General features: G+C 36.0%; 1 protein-coding gene across 1 annotated transcript; it reads right to left on the bottom strand.

Moving 5' to 3' along the window:
- Positions 1-13,848: 13,848 nt before the first annotated feature.
- Positions 13,849-17,166, bottom strand: LOC142517997 (pentatricopeptide repeat-containing protein At1g73710). Its single transcript, XM_075620563.1, has one exon. The coding sequence runs from the start codon at positions 17,103-17,105 to the stop codon at positions 14,073-14,075; it is 3,033 nt and encodes a 1,010-aa protein (XP_075476678.1). The 5' UTR covers positions 17,106-17,166; the 3' UTR covers positions 13,849-14,072.
- Between the last annotated feature and the right edge of the window lie 2,412 nt (positions 17,167-19,578).

Here is a 19,578-nt window from a genome sequence, read left to right as displayed (position 1 = left end):
TCATGGTCTTAGATGAAGGAAAGTATTTAATGAGAAATGCCTTCGCCATGTCCTCCCATGTGGTGATTGAACCTACAGGAAAACAATTTAACCATGCTTTAGCTTTGTCACGTAAGGAGAAATGAAATAAACACAACCTAACAGCATCATCAGAAACTCCATTAAATTTGAACGTATCGCAAATTTCAAGAAAATCCGCGATGTGAGTGTTTGGGTGATCTACTGCAGATCCTCCAAATTGGACTGTATTCTGAATCATCTGAATTATAGCTGGCCTGATTTCGACGTGGTTTGCCCGCACAATAGGCCTTACAATGCTGGGGCGTGCACCATCCAAAGAAGGCTGGGCATACTCTAGCATCGGAATGCGGCGTGGTATCTAAACATGTCTATCTTCATGGTGTTCTTCCTTATGCTCGTGCTCGTGCTTCTCCATCAGTTCCTTCTGTCTCTGCTGCTGTCTTCTTCTGCGGAAAGTTCTTTCAATTTCAGGGTCAAACTGCTCAAGCTCCACGTCGAGTGACTTTGGCGTGCACTGGAAAAGATATCTGGAAAAGAATATGGAGTGTTAGCTCAAGAAAAATAAAACAATGCTAAAGAAAATAACTAAAAATAAATTGTGAATTAACAGTCCCTGGCAACGACGCCAAAAACTTGATCGAGCTAAACTTGCACTGTGGAATTCTCAATTAAAAATATGGTTTTGTATGCTCGAAAATTAATCGCAAGTGCACGATGTCAAGTAATAGTATGATGTACGAGAGTACGAGTATCGTTCCACTGGAGACTGTATTTTACAATTATTATTTCCAGTTATCAAATCTTTAGCAACGAAATTTGAATGGTTGTTTACGACTACTAAAATTAAATAAAAACTCAAAGATCAAATTCAAGAATTAAATAATGAGATATAGAATATAAACCAATTAATTAAATTTCAATATGAACTGAATTTTTTGGGAATCTCGGTTCACCTACCCCTTGTTATTTACTTAATTCATTCGATAGTGATCTATGCTTCCGACATGATTTCCTATTCAATTGAACACGCCCTCTCGAGCTATGCCAAACTAATTCTACTAAGTGAAGTAATTAAATGTCTTTAATTATTTATCAAGAGTGAATCGCATATCGATTAATGAAATCACCTAGTTTTCGCCTTACAAGACAATGACTATCGGCGCGTATCCAATTTCATATATATAAATTGTAGATCCACGGACTATGCTACTCGTTCCTATCACAGGCTATTCTCTCGAACTCACTTGCATTATAAGATTATTATTAAAGTTAGCTACACTTTAATAATTGTCATGAAAGACAGTAGTATAATCAAGAATAAATCAACATCAACATCTGAATTAATCGAATAAAAGTTCGGGGTGGGGTCCCCTTAAATCCCAACAAATATTGTAAATTAGCTACTCGAACTCATAGTAGAAAATAAACAACACAACATGTAAACGATAAATTCTAAATAAGAAATACTAGACGAGATGAGATCTGCGAACAACGGTGTCCGGAAATCTTGAAATCTTAAACCATAAGCAATTGCTCCAAGCTTTTCTCTCTCTCTAGACTCCTTGGCTACTGAATGATGTCTGAATAATGTTCAAAATCGTCTCATCTCCCCTTCCATATCTTCCATATCCAGAAATAAGGAAATAAATCCGCAAAAAATTTTTCCAAAAATTCAACTTCGCCCGGGCGGATATAAGTTTCCGCCCGGGCGGATGACTTTTGCAAAAATCTTTTTTCTCACACCTTGCAGGCACCCGGGCAGACATAAATATGCGCTCGGGCGGAGGTCTCTCGCAAGTTGATTAATTTTCTTCAGTTTATTCACGAATTTCCTGCATTTTCACCTACGAGACACATGAGGAACAATAAAACATAATATATGCCAAAATGTCACAAAATGTATGCAATTTAAACGATATGTGCAACACAATGAGCTATCACATAATATGAAAACACGTAAAATTCACCTATATCATAAGACACTACTTCGAACTAAAGATCCCATTCGGCCAATGCCTCCATGAAACGTTCAATACTCGTTTTGTTTAAAAAATACTCGAATTTTTTTTCTATCCTATTAATTTCTAGTCTCGAAAGAATTAAGAAGATCCATATATACATTTTAAAATATAAGTTACACCATTTTTAAAAATAAAACACTCAATTATATTTGAAAATTCAAATGAAATAGTTTAAAAACATAAAATCGTCATACATTTACAAATCCTAATCTAACAATAAAGCTAAAACTAACATCCTCTCAAAAATCAATCAAAAGCATAATAAAGGTCGTAAAAATTCTTAAATAAACTTTTAAATCATAAGTAAGAAAAACCTAACGCTGGTCTTCGGGCTATGTGCACCTTCAGTCCACCAAGATCAACCATCATGACATCCACTACCATCAACATCATACTCACCTGCATCGATCACACCTAGTGAGTCTAAAGACTCAACACCCCATATTCTTATAATGCGTATAAAGATCACATGCGACAGTGAAAATACTTTTACTTAAAATAGCAATTCATAATCATGCATAAACTTAAACATTTTTCATATCATCATAAACATATTCATTTTCATCATAAACGTATACGTATTTTTTTTCGTTGAATTCAAATCGTTAATTGTGACTTTCGTATTCGTATTAGAGGGTTAATGGATCCATCTATATCTAACCACAATACTGGACGACAGGGACATCAGCGACGCTCTCACCCGTCAACTAAGCCTTGACTTTATGTATTCACATATTATCGTATTCGTATTAGTCACAATTACTTCACTTCCTTCAACATTTCATATTTTCATCACTTTATAAAAATTAAACATGCTTAAATCATTTTTTTTAAACCAAGCATGCAACATATCTTTTAGCATTAAAGTTTTATCATAAAATTTCATAAACATTTAAAATAATAATATTAAGACTCAGAGCACTGCCAAGGCGCCTAACACTTTTCATGTGTAAAATGACCGTTTTACCCCTAGAAGCATAATTTTTCGCATTTATCCTTGGACCTCGAAACGAAGTCCCAAATCATTCCAAACTTAACATATAATCTTAAAACACTCCCATAAATATTCCTTAGACGTAAACTTATGCCCCTAGACTAATTTTCCAAATCGTTTTTAAAGCTTAGACGTACATCCCGGTTTTGACTCGTATTGACTCGAATCTTAACCAAACTTGAAAAGCTTAACGACACCTAACTAAACCATATTAAACCCAAATTAATCCAATTAGAACCCATGAACAGCCTAGGATACCTACTGAAATTCTGTTCTTATTCCTTTGAAACTGTAACGTCCCGATAATTTGAATGTCCACGTGAACCACATGCATGCAAATTATTAAATTTCTTTGGTATTTTATTAAATTGTTTTAATCTTTAAATGCATGTTTATTTCAATAATTTGTGTTTTAATTCATGATTTATTTAAAGTTCATGCAATCTAGGATTTTATTTAATTATGGATTTAATTAAATTTTTTTATGTATTTCATGCATGGTAGGATTTAATTCAGGAAATTTTCATAAGTTCATGCATTAGGGTTCTAGGTATATTTCGCGCCCGAACGAGGATCCGAGAAAGGAGAATTTTCAGGAAAATTATGTTTATTACATGATTAATTTTTATTAATTAAAATAAAGTGTTTTTAAGAGTATTTTCAAAATTAGGATTTTATTGGGTATTTTTATCCGGAAGATTTTATTTTTACGGTAAGCGAATTTTTATCGAATCACGAGACTTTTTAATGTTTCGGCTAATATTTTAAGAATCTTTTCAACACAAAATATTTTTCGGGACTGTGTTTGAATTTAACGAGCTAACTTTTAAACTCAATAGACTTAAATATTATTTTAAACTTTAATTAGCAAGATTAGAGCCTTTAATCTTTTTAATTAACATAACAATTAAACCTATTTCCACCCCTTAACCTCCCCGTAACCCCCACAGCCGATATGCACAAATTCTTTCAGGATTTCCTCGGTTTTTGACAGCAACCAACTCAAGGGACACGGCCACATCATTAACCATATAATTAGCCCTTAAATATTTCCCTAAACTCCCACTAAATCCAAATACGTTTCAGCAGCCGCCCACCTCCACCACTCACAAGCTTCTTCGTGATTCTTGCTGCTGCAAAGTTCGATGAGGCCAATTTCTCCTTCAAGCTAAGCGTTCATCCCTTCGGCCGTGTCACTCGATCATTGTCCTAGAGTTTTCCACCATGGCACGCATTTGTATCCTTCTTCATGCATCATACACGATATATATGCTGTCATATACTTGTTTGCTTGTGTAACTCTCGATCCATGCATGGGTGGAAAGGAAAAATCGAAAATCTTTGTGTCTCTTACACTCTTATCTTTGCGACTTATGTTTATTTCTGGTTTCATGAAAGGGGCTGCGGTTCCAGGGCTGGTAAGTGTCTGGTGTAAGGTTCGGAATGTAATCTGAGGATTTAAATCATGAACAATGGTGTAGGATGGGAGATCGAGGGGGGGAAGGAAGGATTTGGTCTCGGTAGGAGGTTGGTGGTGAAGTTTCGGGTCCTAGTGGCTAGATGCGTGCATGGGGCTGAGAGCTTAGTGTGGTTAGGTGGCTTGGGGTCTGGTTTAGGTCCTTGGTAGGCTGGTATGTGGCTGGAACGACGGGGAAGCTTGAGGCGAGAGCTTTTGAGGGATATGTGCATGTGAGGTGGCATAATGAGATAGGACCAAGAGGTGAAGTTAGGTTCTGGAAATTACAGCCGTGGATTAGCAGCTTATTGACATTTGTCTAGGGTCTATTAAGTGTTTATAAGACATGGTGGAAAGTTGCGAAGAATTTGGTTCAGTTTCGAGTCGATTCGGGTTAAAACCGGGACCTCGGTCCAAGTTTTAAAATGAATCGGTTAAGTTGTGATTTTGGCTCGAATTTACGCCTAGGCATACTTATAAAAATGTTTTGGGACCTTTTAAGGTGATTAGTAAGCCTCGGGTAAATTTTAGAGGTCCAGGGTTGAAACGATAATTTATGGGTTTCTAGGGGCAAAATTGTCATTTTGCAGACGGGGTGAGAGTTTGGTCCTGGCAGCGCCCTGGCCACAAATTCATGATATTTTAAATGTTCATGCATCATGTTCATGATTTTTACGCAATTAAGATAAATACGGTGCATGCTTGGTTTAAAGGAAAAGTTACGCATATACATATTTTTATTAAGTGATGAAAATGATGATATTTTTGAAGGATGGAAATTGGTTGTGACTGATGATGTATACATATACGATGACATGAGATATGATGAGCTGAGGCCCGGTCTCAGTGGGCGGATAATGCTGTCGCTCTGAATTCAATTAAAAGAAAATGTTTAAGTTTATGATAACACGATGAGCTGTCTTGACACGTATATGATGATATGAGATGACATGATTTTATACGACACGTTTACGTTATGCTTTTAAGTTCATGAAAGATATGTTGAGTATGATATTTTTCACTGGTGTGTGCTATGTATATGTACTTCTTATTAACGGTACAGGTGTGTTGAGTCTTTAGACTCACTAGGCGTGTGTGATGCAAGGTGAGCTTATTATTGAGAGGACTGGAGGTGCTGAACACTGAGTAGACAGACCTGGTGGGGTGACACGACCCTAGGACCACATGTTTTCCGCATTTTGTTTTTATGAGATTTGAGATGATATGAACATTTTTATACACTGGTTTTGGTACGATGATGATTTTATTCGTTTATGTTTACGTATGATTTTGAATGACTTTGATTATTTTAAACTGTAATATTTTTACGGTAAGATAATTACGATTATTTTAAATATTATTTCGAAAATGTGAGGTTTAAAAAAAAAAATCCGTGCTTTTAAAATTAGTAGACGTTACAGTTGGTATCAGAGCAATGGTCCTGTATAGGGTTGTGCCACCGCCAGCTTCTGTCGCTCAGTCTTCAAGCCTCAAGTCTGTAAGCTTTTATGTTTTGAATGTTTTAAATGATTGACTGTTATCACCTACATATTTACATGATATATGCTTTACAGTACATGTTTAGCTGTTTTTATGTTTTAGCGATCTCAGTAAAGGTTTACCTGTCGTTATGTTTGAGATTAGATGCTCTAAAAATAAAAAAAAAAATTGCATGCTATGGCATGAAATGAGAAATTATTTAATTTTCTTGCATGCTGGTGTGATGGAATTGGACATGAATAAGAATTTTGCTTTTGGGCATTAGGAAAGATTGGAAATGATTTGTCTATATTAATTCTTGGTTTGTACTACTTATGTTCTACTTGTGGGTCATAAGTTAAACTGGACAATTATGAATGTTTTTGAGACTTCTAGATTTTCTAAGAAAATACTGATGGTTCGGGGTTGCAAGTTTAGTTAAATTTTGAGGATTTCATGTTAGGATTAATGATTCGAAGACTACGACGATCTTTGGAAGTATAAAGACGTAAAATTTATTTAGGATGCATGCTTTACCTAGTTAGATTTAAGGATTGAATTGCATGAATTGAGAATTTTAAGGACCTAATTGTAATAACTAATAATTTGAGGACTTAAGTGCAAAACAAAATTCTAAGGGACTATTGTCGAATTTACCAAATTTTGGGATTAAATTTTGAGTTCGAGAATTTAAGGTTTAACGAGGCTAAAATCGAAAATTTTATGGGGACAAAAATGCAAATTTCGAAGAGTTGTAGGGTCAAAAATATAATTTTTGATAACTTTAAGGGCCAAATTGCAAATTCCGAAATTTTTGAGGATTAAATTAGGACTTTTGAGGAACACTTGGGTTACATCAGTAACTTTTTGGGATTATGAGAATTAATTTTGGGTATAATAAGCTTGAAATTATTGAACTTTATGTTACAAGAAACCTATAAAATAGAATTAGGAATGCCGAGAACTTTTGGATAATTATGAGATTTTAGGAATTTAGGAAAAATTGGATAATTTTTGAGAAATTAAGAATTAATGTTGCAATTTTTAAGAAATTTGGGGATTTGTTTGGCAGTAAGTAAGAATCGAATGGTTTAAATGACCGCAATTTTTGATGATTTAGATTTTAAGGGATATTTGGAACCTTGAGATATCTGGGTTATAATGTTATAAGAAATGGTAATCAAGGACATTGTAAGATGAATCAATCTTGGGCTTGAAAATTTAAGTGTTAGTGAAATTTGATCAGTTAGTTCAGTTATAAGAATAGACATGGAGCTAACAAAATTTTGGGAACTTAAGTTTGATGTATCATAATTTTTAATCGTGATCTTAAGAGTTAAAATTATACCTTTGTTGGAATTTAATTTTTCTAAAAAATTGGGTATGATCGATGGTTAGGTTACTGATAGACGCATGTAAGAATTGATGTAGACACATTGTTCTATGAAATTTTTGTAAGTCATTAAGAAACTTGAGAATAAGTGAATATGTGTGTTGGAATTATGTTACCTAATACTATTTGGGTTGCGTAAGCTTGAATTTTAGTTTATGAAATAGATGTTCGTACGGAAAATTTTGGGCGAAATAAAAACAAAAGGAAATTTGTGGTGTTCAACATAGGTTACTAATGAACGAATATTAAGATTCTCATTGAGTGAGAAATCTAAAATCTTGATATGGGGATTTTAGAATTCTACGAGTTATAAGCGAAGTTGATTTATTAGAATTAGTCTAATGGTATCATGGAATAACTTAGTAATCTTTATACGCTGGAATTAATTAAGTATTGAGGATACGTAAGTATGCGACATTTGTTCCAAGGAAGGAAAGTTCAAGGGTCTTAGGCCTGAACTATATTGTAAATGGGAAGAAAATAGTTTAAGCATGTAACTTATGTTGGAAAGGTTTTAATATTTAGGTGGAAAATCCGTACTGTACATTTTGGGTTTTATGGATTAACGTACTCGAATTTAAGATGTGCAACGATTTTATATTTGGGATGTATTTGTAAATAATTAAGTTAGGTAAGTAGGTGCCGTAAGACAAATATTCGATTCAAGGATCTTATGCTAATATTATTATGGGGGTTGAGATAAAGTTTAACTTTTAAGTGTGTTACCAAGGATAGAAGTCGATCAGTAATTTTTGGTGATAAGGTTTCTCAAGTAGAACTGCATTAATGTTAATATAATAGGTCAATGAACATTCTGGGTATAGAATAAGAAAGTGAGACACAATAAATTCGGACTGCTATTTCTAATGTTGGGAATTTTGAGAAAAGTTTAAATTCGAGGTTATAGAAAAATAGAACTAAGTTATATAAGTTGTTTTAAGTTGCGATTCGCAATCAAGGATTCAGTAGGGAATTTAATTAGGATTGAGGAGACGTAAGGACAACTCAACACTTATTTTATCAGAGTAACACAGCGGAAATGTGGATTATTGGGATTCTATAATTAAGAAACTAAACTTTTTGTTTGTTGAGGGTAAGCGAATTTCGGGGATGAAATTCAATTTAAGGGGGGAAAATTGTAACGTCCCGATAATTTGAATGTCCACGTGAACCACATGCATGCAAATTATTAAATTTCTTTGGTATTTTATTAAATTGTTTTAATCTTTAAATGCATGTTTATTTCATTAATTTGTGTTTTAATTCATGATTTATTTAAAGTTCATGCAATTTAGGATTTTATTTAATTATGGATTTAATTATATTTTTTTATGTATTTCATGCATGGTTATTGCATGGTAGGATTTAATTCAGGAAATTTTCATAAGTTCATGCATTAGGGTTCTAGGTGTATTTCGCGCCCGAACGAGGATCCGAGACAGGAGAATTTTCAGGAAAATTATGTTTATTACATGATTAATTTTTATTAATTAAAATAAGGTGTTTTTAAGAGCATTTTCAAAAATAGGATTTTATTGGGTATTTTTAGCCGGAAGATTTTATTTTTACGGTACGCGAATTTTTATCGAATCACGAGATTTTTTAATGTTTCGGCTAATATTTTAAGATTCTTTTCATCACAAAATATTTTTCGGGAGTGTGTTCGAATTTAACGAGCCAACTTTTAAACTCAATAGACTTAAATATTATTTTAAACTTTAATTAGCAAGATTAGAGCCTTTAATCTTTTTAATTAAAATAACAATTAAACCTATTTCCACCCCTTAACCTCCCCGTAACCCCCACAGCCGATATGCACAAATTCTTTCAGGATTTCCTCGGTTTTTGACAGCAACCAACTCAAGGGACACGGCCACATCATTAACCATATAATTAGCCCTTAAATATTTCCCTAAACTCCCACTAAATCCAAATACGTTTCAGCAGCCGCCCACCTCCACCACTCACAAGCTTCTTCGTGATTCTTGCTGCTGCAAAGTTCGGTGAGGCCAATTTCTCCTTCAAGCTAAGCGTTCATCCCTTCGGCCGTGTCACTCGATCATTGTCCTAGAGTTTTCCACCAAGGCACGCATTTGTATCCTTCTTCATGCATCATACACGATATATATGCTGTCATATACTTGTTTACTTGTGTAACTCTCGATCCATGCATGGGTGGAAAGGAAAAATCGAAAATCTTTGTGTCTCTTACACTCTTATCTTTGCGACTTATGTTTATTTCTGGTTTCATGAAAGGGGCTGCGGTTCCAGGGCTGGTAAGTGTCTGGTGTAAGGTTCGGAATGTAATCTGAGGATTTAAATCATGAACAATGGTGTAGGATGGGAGATCGAGGGGGGGAAGGAAGGATTTGGTCTCGGTAGGAGGTTGGTGGTGAAGTTTCGGGTCCTAGTGGCTAGATGCGTGCATGGGGCTGAGATCTTAGTGTGGTTAGGTGGCTTGGGGTCTGGTTTAGGTCCTTGGTAGGCTGGTATGTGGCTGGAACGACGGGGGAGCTTGAGGCGAGAGCTTTTGAGGGATATGTGCATGTGAGGTGGCATAATGAGATAGGACCAAGAGGTGAAGTTAGGTTCTGGAAATTACAGCCGTGGATTAGCAGCTTATTGACATTTGTCTAGGGTCTATTAAGTGTTTATAAGACATGGTGGAAAGTTGGGAAGAATTTGGTTCAGTTTCGAGTCGATTCGGGTTAAAACCGGGACCTCGGTCCAAGTTTTAAAACGAATCGGTTAAGTTGTGATTTTGGCTCGAATTTACGTCTAGGCATACTTACAAAAATGTTTTCGGACATTTTAAGGTGATTAGTAAGCTTCGGGTAATTTTAGAGGTCCAGGGTTGAAACGATAATTTATGGGTTTCCAGGGGTAAAATGGTCATTTTGCACACGGGGTGAGAGTTTGGTCCTGGCAGCGTCCTGAGCACAAATTCATGATATTTTAAATGTTCATGCATCATGTTCATGATTTTTACGCAATTAAGATAAATACGGTGCATGCTTGGTTTAAAGGAAAAGTTACGCCATATGCAAATTTTTATTAAGTGATGAAAATGATGATATTTTTGAAGAATGAGAATTGGTTGTGACTGACGATGTATATGTATAAGATGACATGAGATATGATGAGCTGAGGCCCGGGCTCAGTGGGCGGGTAATGTTGTCGCTGATGTCCCCCGCCGTCGGGTACCACGGTTTTATAGATGGATCCATCGAATAGAGCTGATACGATAGAGCTGATACGAAAGTCACAACTAATGAACTGAATTCAATTAAAAGAAAATTTTTAAGTTTATGATAACACGATGAGCTGTCTTGACACGTATATGATGATATGAGATGACATGATTTTATACGACACGTTTACGTTATGCTTTTAAGTTTATGAAAGATATGTTGAGTATGATATTTTTCACTGCTGTGTGCTGTGTATATGTACTTGTTATTAACGGTACAGGTGTGTTGAGTCTTTAGACTCACTAGGCGTGTGTGATGCAGGTGAGCTTGTTATTGAGAGGACTGGAGGTGCTGAACACTGAGTAGACAGACCTGGTGAGGTGACACGACCCTAGGACCCCATGTTTTCCGCATTTTGTTTTTATGAGATTTGAGATGATATGAACATTTTTATACGCTGGTTTTTGTACAATGATGATTTTATTCGTTTATGTTTACGTATGATTTTGAATGAGTTTGATTATTTTAAACTGTAATATTTTTACGGTAAGATAATTACGATTATTTTAAATATTATTTCGAAAATGTGAGGTTTTAAAAAAAAAATCTGTGCTTTTAAAATTAATAGACGTTACAGAAACTCTAGCCCCTACCTGGTTCGATCCTAAGCTAACCTCGACTCCAGCCCCTTAAGCCACATGTCCATACTTTAGTTGACCCTCCTAGGACCATGAGTAACCCCTAAGGACCCTACTGGACCGAGCCTAGAAGACCTAGAACCACGCACCCCCAAATTTGATCCATTGCATGCGCAACTCCTCCTCTCACGGCCATAGCCCCTTAGCCTCAAACCAGCCATCGTGCAGCCTATCTAGAACCACGGTTCAGCCCCCTCAGGACCCCTTGCCGTGACCCTCGAAGACTCCTAGTCGAAGAGTCCTAGCCCTTAAGGAGTCTATTTTCCTTCTTATTCATTTCCTATCTCTTCCAAACCTTAAACACCCATTTAAGTGCCCTTAAACATGTCGAAAAACACTCCTTCCCATAGCCATATGATGACAGCCCCATTATGCATCATTAACACGAGTTTTGGATTATAAAAACACAAGTTTTGTCCATGACATGTCATAAAAACGAAAATATAAAAAGTACATCATGTTTTTCATGCAATCATGTATCAAACATATATTATGTTGTGATAGATGAGAAAAAAAAGATTAAGATGTGCCTTCGCGTATATTACGCTCGAAAACAATTTGGCAATGCGAGGAACGATGGCGGAGATGGACCCTTGCTGATTTTCTTCAAGAACAACGTAACCTTCCTCTTCAAACTTATGTGTGGAGTGCGTGTCTTGGCTGCTAGGAGGAGTTCTAGTTGTTTAGGGGATGAGGGGCGAGAGTTGTAGTGTGGTTGGGGAGGTTTATTGGCTTCTTATTCTAGTTAAAACTCATGGTGCAAACTTGAGCCCATTAAATAAGTATAATAGGCACAATAAACCCATTAGTTATTATTTAAAATATTTTGTTTAGAAAAGTTCTTGAAATTAATAGCTGAGTTCTCGAAAAATTCATATTTTAGTTGAAAATCGAATACCGTTTAAAAATACGACCCGACGTATAAAAACACCTCAAAACACCTCATTTTCGAAATTTTCATTTAAAATACACCACACCTTAACAAATTAAAAATAATTATTTAATAAAAATATATTCCCTTATGTGGTCCCCGGTCTCCGTTTTTCGATAGCGATCGAATAACCTTTAAAATATAGTTTTATGTATTCTAGTAGAAAACTATCTTTTAAGCATGTAAACATGTCTACCAAATTTACTATATGCAATTAAAATAATTTAATTAAAATACATAAGAAATTTGATAATCTTACATGTATGTGATTTACGTGGACCTTCAAATTTTCGGGACGTTACATTCCAAACGTGTGCTTGTCCTTAGAGAAAGGACTAATAGGAACTTGAAGTATATCGATTTTTCACAAAAATGTGTAAAAAGTATGTGGGATCTGGATTACTGTAGCTATAATCATAAATAGCAGGTTGTAACAAAATGTATTCTTGAATTGATACCATTTTATAAGCCTTAATGCTAGAGAATTATACTCATCAATTTTTTAGTGCATGATCTTTGAATTTTTGGAGGGCACCAATCTGTGCATGCAACAAGCATTCTGAGCGCATAAGAATCTAATCAGGTTCATAATCGTAAAAATCACAAGTATTGTAATCGAAACAACTATCTCAGCCTTCCAATTTTCTTCTAGCTATAGGCAAGTTTTTATCAAATAATCCAAAACAAAAAGCAAGCTCAAGACTCGAATAGGCAACATAAACTGATAAACACATGCTAGAATTGTCGTTTCAAAGTAAAGAAGTACCTGTCAATATTTCACAAGAACACATATACTGACACCAATGTTTCATTAACCCACCGACACTTAAAATTTTATACCTTTCTCAGCCGTCTCAGAAATCAGCATCTGAATTAAGAGATTTAAAAAGATAAAATAGATTTCCAGTTTGTTCCATATCCATCCTATGTCGTATATGCAGGTGCATAACATGACCGAATGTCCTTCAGAGGCAACACAGTAGAGGAGTCCAAAATCATGCGGAAGAACGAATTACATTAAATACAGAAAAAAGCATATAAATCTATAAGAAAACTTAGGGCGGAAGGATACTGACGGCCCCTTCGAACACCCCTTCTGTTCTGCCACTAAGGCCAAATATATTTAGTAAATAGGACGTGTTTCATTGCAAACAATAATAACAGCCACAAATGACTATATTTATAAACATTGAACTTAACTTCAAAATTTAAATCTGATGATTTGTGTGTATCAACAATTATAGAACAAGTTCGATAAAAATAATAAACTCAAAATATGAATCCACGTAACTCAAGTTCGTCCATCCGATAGATTCGGATAGTCCAGTTAGAATAGCCAAAACCAGGATTCCAATTTATCATTTCCCGGTTCCTCTTCTTAATTGTTTTCATCCTTTAACTTAAAAGCATCCTTTACTGAGAGAATAGAATAAGAAGCATGAACTTGATAGTAAAACAAAGAAAAGACTCAACAGTATGGATTCCTGACATTTACACACTTCCTTCTACTACTCTTTAATAAAACTTAATCAAACAGATCTTCAATTAAGATGTAACAATTCTGTTCAATATCTGAGAAAACTTGCAAGATTTACAAGAAAGTTAACATCTTCCAGTTTCCATTCTATTATTCATGTCAAAAAGAGAGAGACTTCTTCACACTCTGAATCAAATTACCAATCTTTTGGTTCAGCCAATGAAAAAAATCACCGGTTTCACTAGAAACTTGAACACATGTACGCCTGAAGTGTACAGTTCTGATGTTCCACCGTGTCAATCACATTTATAGTGAGTGCACATGGTTCTTTAAATTCTAAAGACCTACAAAAATAAACTTATTAATCTTGGTATAGCTATGTAGTGATTTTTCACATCTTCACGAACTTTTTCACATGTCATGTGCGGTTTTTTCATGCATTAGTTCATTGGGTGCATCTTCAACAGCAGAATCTGTAAATAGTTGGGTATCAAAAGCAAATCTCATCTCTTGAGAGACCAATTCAGCAAGGTCATGCCTATTGGAATTTTTGTAAGCATCTATTACTGCCTTGAACAAGGATTCGTTTGGCTCGACAGCTCCATACTTTAATTGGCTATATATGCGCTTTATGCCTTCGACCAAGCCAGCTTTTCCATAACAATTAACAAGACTAATTAAAGTAACGATGTCAGGCTCAAGTCCCTCATCTTGCATTCTCATAAACATTCTCAATGCTTCATCGGTCTTCCCATATGCTACATAAGCACGGATTGCAGCATTGTACGCCAAGGAATTGAAGCCCACGTCTTCTTTTTTAAGATTTCCACAGGATTCAAGAGCATATGAATGCAGCCCAACTATAGAGAAAACAGAGGTTATCACAGCTTGCTTGGCGAATGGTCTCCCATCCTGATAAGATGACTTGAGCTGTTCCACAGCTTCATCGGAAATGCCACCCTTCTTTAACACAGTAAAAAGCACTTTAAAGGTTCCCCCATCAGGAAAAATCTTATGATTCATTAACATTTCATGCAGCAATTCACCACACTCAACTAGCTTCCCATACGTGGAATAGCATGCCATGACTTTATTAAATGTTACACAATCCCTCACCAAACCCGACTGTTTCATCTCCTCTGCAACTTCAATGACTTCATCAAGCATGCCCATGTTTTTATAAACATACATCATGGTCGCAAATGTAACCCCATCAGCATAATTTTTCTCTCGTAAATAATTATATAGCGACCCTGCTTCTGACACCATTCCCAATTCTGCATATAAATTAAGCATACTATTAGATGCTACAATATCAGGACCCCCATCCAAATTTTTCATCCTCTCATACAACCGTTTTGCTCCTTCTACAGACCCAATTTTACCGTAGGCCTTGATCATAGAGGTCAAAACTATTTGATTTGCTGGAATCCCAGAATCTTCCATGACATTGAAATAGTGAATGGCATCTTCAAATTTTCCAGCCTCGGCAAAAGCATCCACTAACAACCCATAAACAATTTCGTTTGGTTTTATATTAGCTCGAAGCATTTCTTGATACTCATAAACTGCATCAGAGAGACCATTCTTCTTTGTGAGACTAGCAATAATAGCAGAGAAGGTTAAACAAGAGGGCTTAAAGCCTGCTTCTTGCATTTCAGTCTTAAGGTTTCTTGCTTCATCCACTAAATCACCTCCAGCTAACATTTGTATAAGAGAGTTATATGTGCACTCGTCGGGCCATGTTCCTTGATTTCTCATACCCTTGAAGAGAGATATAGCTTTGTCATATAGTTCAGCTTTACCATAGGCTTTCATCATGACATTATACTCCAAAACTTCCTTCTGTTTACCACCATCCCTTATAGCGTAAAATAATGCCTCAGCTTCACCCCAAAGTCCCTTCTCTGCATATACATCCATTATAGCAGCATATGTCCTTGATGACAACCAACCATACAATTCGGACTTCTCAACCACAAAAGTTGCCCGTTCAGTTAATCCTTCATTAACATACATCTTTGCAAGTATGGGGACAGAGTGCTCGTTGATATGCATTTTCGAGTTCTCCATTTCTTCGATCACGGCCTCTACCTCCTGAACCATATTCCTTTCACATAGAATTTTTAAAAAAGCCCTATGGGTTACGTCATCAGGGAAAAGACCAGCCTCCCTGATCTTTCTATAGCACCGAAAAACTGCATCAATGTTCCCCACATTAGCATACAAGGAGATGAATATATTGTAAGTTTTTGTATCCGGAAAAATCCCCATTTCCTCCATCTTACTAAACAACGCCTCGGCCTCAGACATATAACCCTGACTACCACAAATGAATATCATCGTGTTGAAAGTAAATGTATCCAGTGCCACGCCAGAATTCAACATATCAGAAAACACATTGGCGGCATCTTTCAAGCGGCCGGCCTTTCCATACAAGTCTATGAGGGTATTATAAGTAGCAGTAAGACATGGTTTTCTTACAGAATAATCCTTTTCCAACGTGCTTTTATCTGTGAGAGACTGTGTCCTCCCACCAGTCCGAAAAAGCTCAGTCAACAAAAACTCCTTCACACTAATAGGACAATCACCCACATTTTCCAAATCAAGATCGTCCAATTCAATCCTCCCTGCACACCAATCCTTGAAGAACCTATCAGCCTTGTCATATTCCTCTGCGTCCTTCAGCACCTTAATCACTGTAGACATAGTAACTTCATCTGGGAGAATTCCTCTCGAAATCATATGTTTGATCCATAAAAGAGCCTCCCTCACCAGCCCTGCTTTTCCATACACATCGACAAGCATTCCAAATGTATTATTCGTGGGAAAGACTCCAGCTTTGGACATCTCAATCCAGCAACGCCTCAACTCATCCCATTTCTTAGCTCTACCCAACGCCCTAAGCACCACATTATAGTGAATTACATTGGGAGTATAATCTTTCTGAGACTTAAACCACTCAAACACCCTCAAAACCTTGTCCCACCTGCGTTGTTCTTTCAGAATCACGGTTTGCTCTTTGGGACTAAGCTTCCCATAGTACAACTCAAGGGTATTTTCAACATCACTTCCGGCCTCTAAAGACCGCAAAATGGACGGCAATATACCTCCATATTTTTTATTATTCTTTCCTTTATGTATGTTCTTCTTCGGAAAATCCGCAATCTTGGAATGACCCAGAGGCTTAGACCCCATAAACCCCCCAGTTTTGTGGCCAATAATTGAAATCTTTTTGTTCGCGTACAGACTTGTACCAAATAGGAGATGATGGTGTGATTGAAACCCAAGAAAAAGCTTACCATAGAAAGGAAAACGAGCAGCTTGGAGCTTACACTGAGCTTGAGTTGAGAATCCAACGTCAGTAGAAGCACTACCGCAAGTGTGCAGCTTCATGTTCTGATTCGCTCCCGTTGTGAGGAGTTTGGCCAGCGATACATACATACAGGGGAAAATAATAGGAAAATTTGCTCGTAACGATTAAAACTCAGAAGAAGGGAGTGCGAGTATTTTATCATTTTGTTAATAACGATTAAAAGTCAGTTTAACCATAAATATATAACTAAATATAATTAAAACAGAATTTAATCAAAATAATATTTATTCTAAACATTAAAAAATGTACAAATTTGAATCAACAGTTAGTTTCTTGATCTCTTGGATCTTCTCGGTTTCTTCTTATTCTTCAAATCCATCACATTCCATTCTAAAATTCGATTCCCACATTATCAAAACCCGAGCAAGCCCTATCATTTGGGTCTCATTTTGATGAATCTGGGTTGCTTTTAAAGAGACACGACCCAAATATCAAAACTCGACCCAGAAAAACCAAATTTTGTTTGATTGTCTGTGGGGTCGATATTTCATGAATATGTTCGTGTTTTAGATTAATAAGCACTCGACGGAATATTTCACCCTACCTCATGGGGTACTGCCCCCATGAGAAGATCAAAGGCCCAAATTTAACCACATATATGCGGGGTCCACCAATTCATATGCGGGGTCCATCAAATTTTTTAAAATCAACGGCCCAGATCTTGTGAGGGCACTGCCCCCATAGGTAGCATCGACTGAACCGCACTCGACCCAGATATTTCAAACAACTAAAATATTTTTGAAATTACACTTACGTTTTTAATATAATTTTCAGTAAAATTCGTGCTTGATATAGAACGAACATAGAACCCAGTTTTTATTATCAGTTTTAGTTGGGTCGAGCTCGGCCTAAAACGACCCAAATTGAAAAACTCGACCCAAATTTTCCATTTTTCATGTTAGATAACAATTTTCTGTGGTTTTTTTTTGCATATTTATTTCCGCTAAACTTGAAAAATATCAGTCTTATGAGTGCAAGTTGACATTGTGGTCTCACTGCTTTGAGATGTCTTATAAAATGTATTCATTTTGTAATGAAAATGAGTTGGAGCAGTTGATCCAACAAACTCAATTCGGTAATTTAATTAGATTTGCGAAATATTATAAGAATTCAAAAACTATTTTGTGGTTTTGATGAGTAGAAAAATTTATGATAGTGGGAGTGATGAATTTTGGACGATGTATCGCAAAATGCCTATGTGTTTTTCATTGTTGGAATATTGTTTGCTCACTTACCTCAATTATTCTAAAATTTATCCTGTCATACTTGAGGAAGATGGATTTAGGCTTAGTCATTTTTGCAGGAGATCAAGCCTATGTTTGGGTGATTTGAAGGCTAAGATTGATGAATACGGAAATGGTGGAGGTGAAGTGAATGTTGAGAAATTGAAATTGGTCAGCCTTTATTTTGTATTAGATGTATTGGGTTCTCAACGTAAAAACAAGCATGATGCACTGGACACGGAGTGGATTAGATTAGTTGATGATTTGGATAGTTTTAAAAACCATCCATGGGTAAATTAGCTTTCGAGGGAGCACTTTACAGGTTGTGAAAAGACCTCGAAAGTAAGTTTGTAAGTTATAAAAATTTGGCAGAATGACTTAAGAAATGATCCGAACTTTAGTGGGTTCGGTAGCTTCCATATTACTGCTTCATTCATCTTTTGTAGGTAAATAAGTTGAAAGGTCCAGGAAATTTAATTTTCGTAACATGAATGCATGTAATCTAGGGTTTAATTTAAATGAATATGTGTTTATTTATTTTTATCGTTTAATGCATCATTATTGCATAATAGGATTCATTTCACGATTATTTTAAAAGTTCATGCATTAGGGTTTCTAGATCCATTTCGCGCTCAATCGAGAAACGGAGACCAGAGATTTATCAGGAAAATTATTTGTATTACATGTTTAATTTTTATTAATAAATATGTTGTGTTTGAAGTCTATTTTCCAAGAAATGAGATTTGTTGGGTATTTTTACCCGCCGGAGCATATGTTTTATTAGTATGAAAATTTTATCGAATCGGGGGATTTTTTGAGGGCTCGGGCAATATTTTCAAAAACTTACATAAACGAAATATTTTTCGGGAGTGTGTTTGGACTTGATGGGCATATTTTTTAAGCTTGGTGGGTCAGGACTCTTTTTAAACTCTTTAAAATTTATTAAGGGCCCAATTGTGTGGTGTTTTCTATTTATTTAATTCTTGAGCCTACCCTAAACCTAAACCTAACGACAACATCCGTCCATCCTCCTTCTCCACCAGCCTTCTTGTGAGGTACATCAGCAGCAAAACGTTTCCTCAATCGTTTATTTCAAGCAAGCCTCCTTCCCCGCTCTTCCGGTGCCTCCCCGACGCGCAAATCTCCTAGTTTTCGAGCATAATTCTTCAAGGCATGCCATGTACCTTTATTTCTCACTACAAGAAAAATAATTTTCCGCAGCACATCATCAACAGCATGCATTAAAAGCACGCTGCGAATAGTACTTTTAACGGCGTGCATTTAAAGTACGCTGCAGAAAGTAATATCCGCAGCGTGT

This window comes from Primulina tabacum, chromosome 11 (assembly GCF_025594145.1).
Source record: "Primulina tabacum isolate GXHZ01 chromosome 11, ASM2559414v2, whole genome shotgun sequence".
NCBI lineage: Eukaryota > Viridiplantae > Streptophyta > Magnoliopsida > Lamiales > Gesneriaceae > Primulina > Primulina tabacum.
This window is presented reverse-complemented; position numbering and strand designations above follow the sequence as displayed.

What these genes read in the sequence shown, in the direction of transcription:
- LOC142517997 (XM_075620563.1), bottom strand. Translation starts at nt 17,105, where the DNA reads ATGTATGTATCGCTGGCCAAACTCCTCACAACGGGAGCGAATCAGAAC.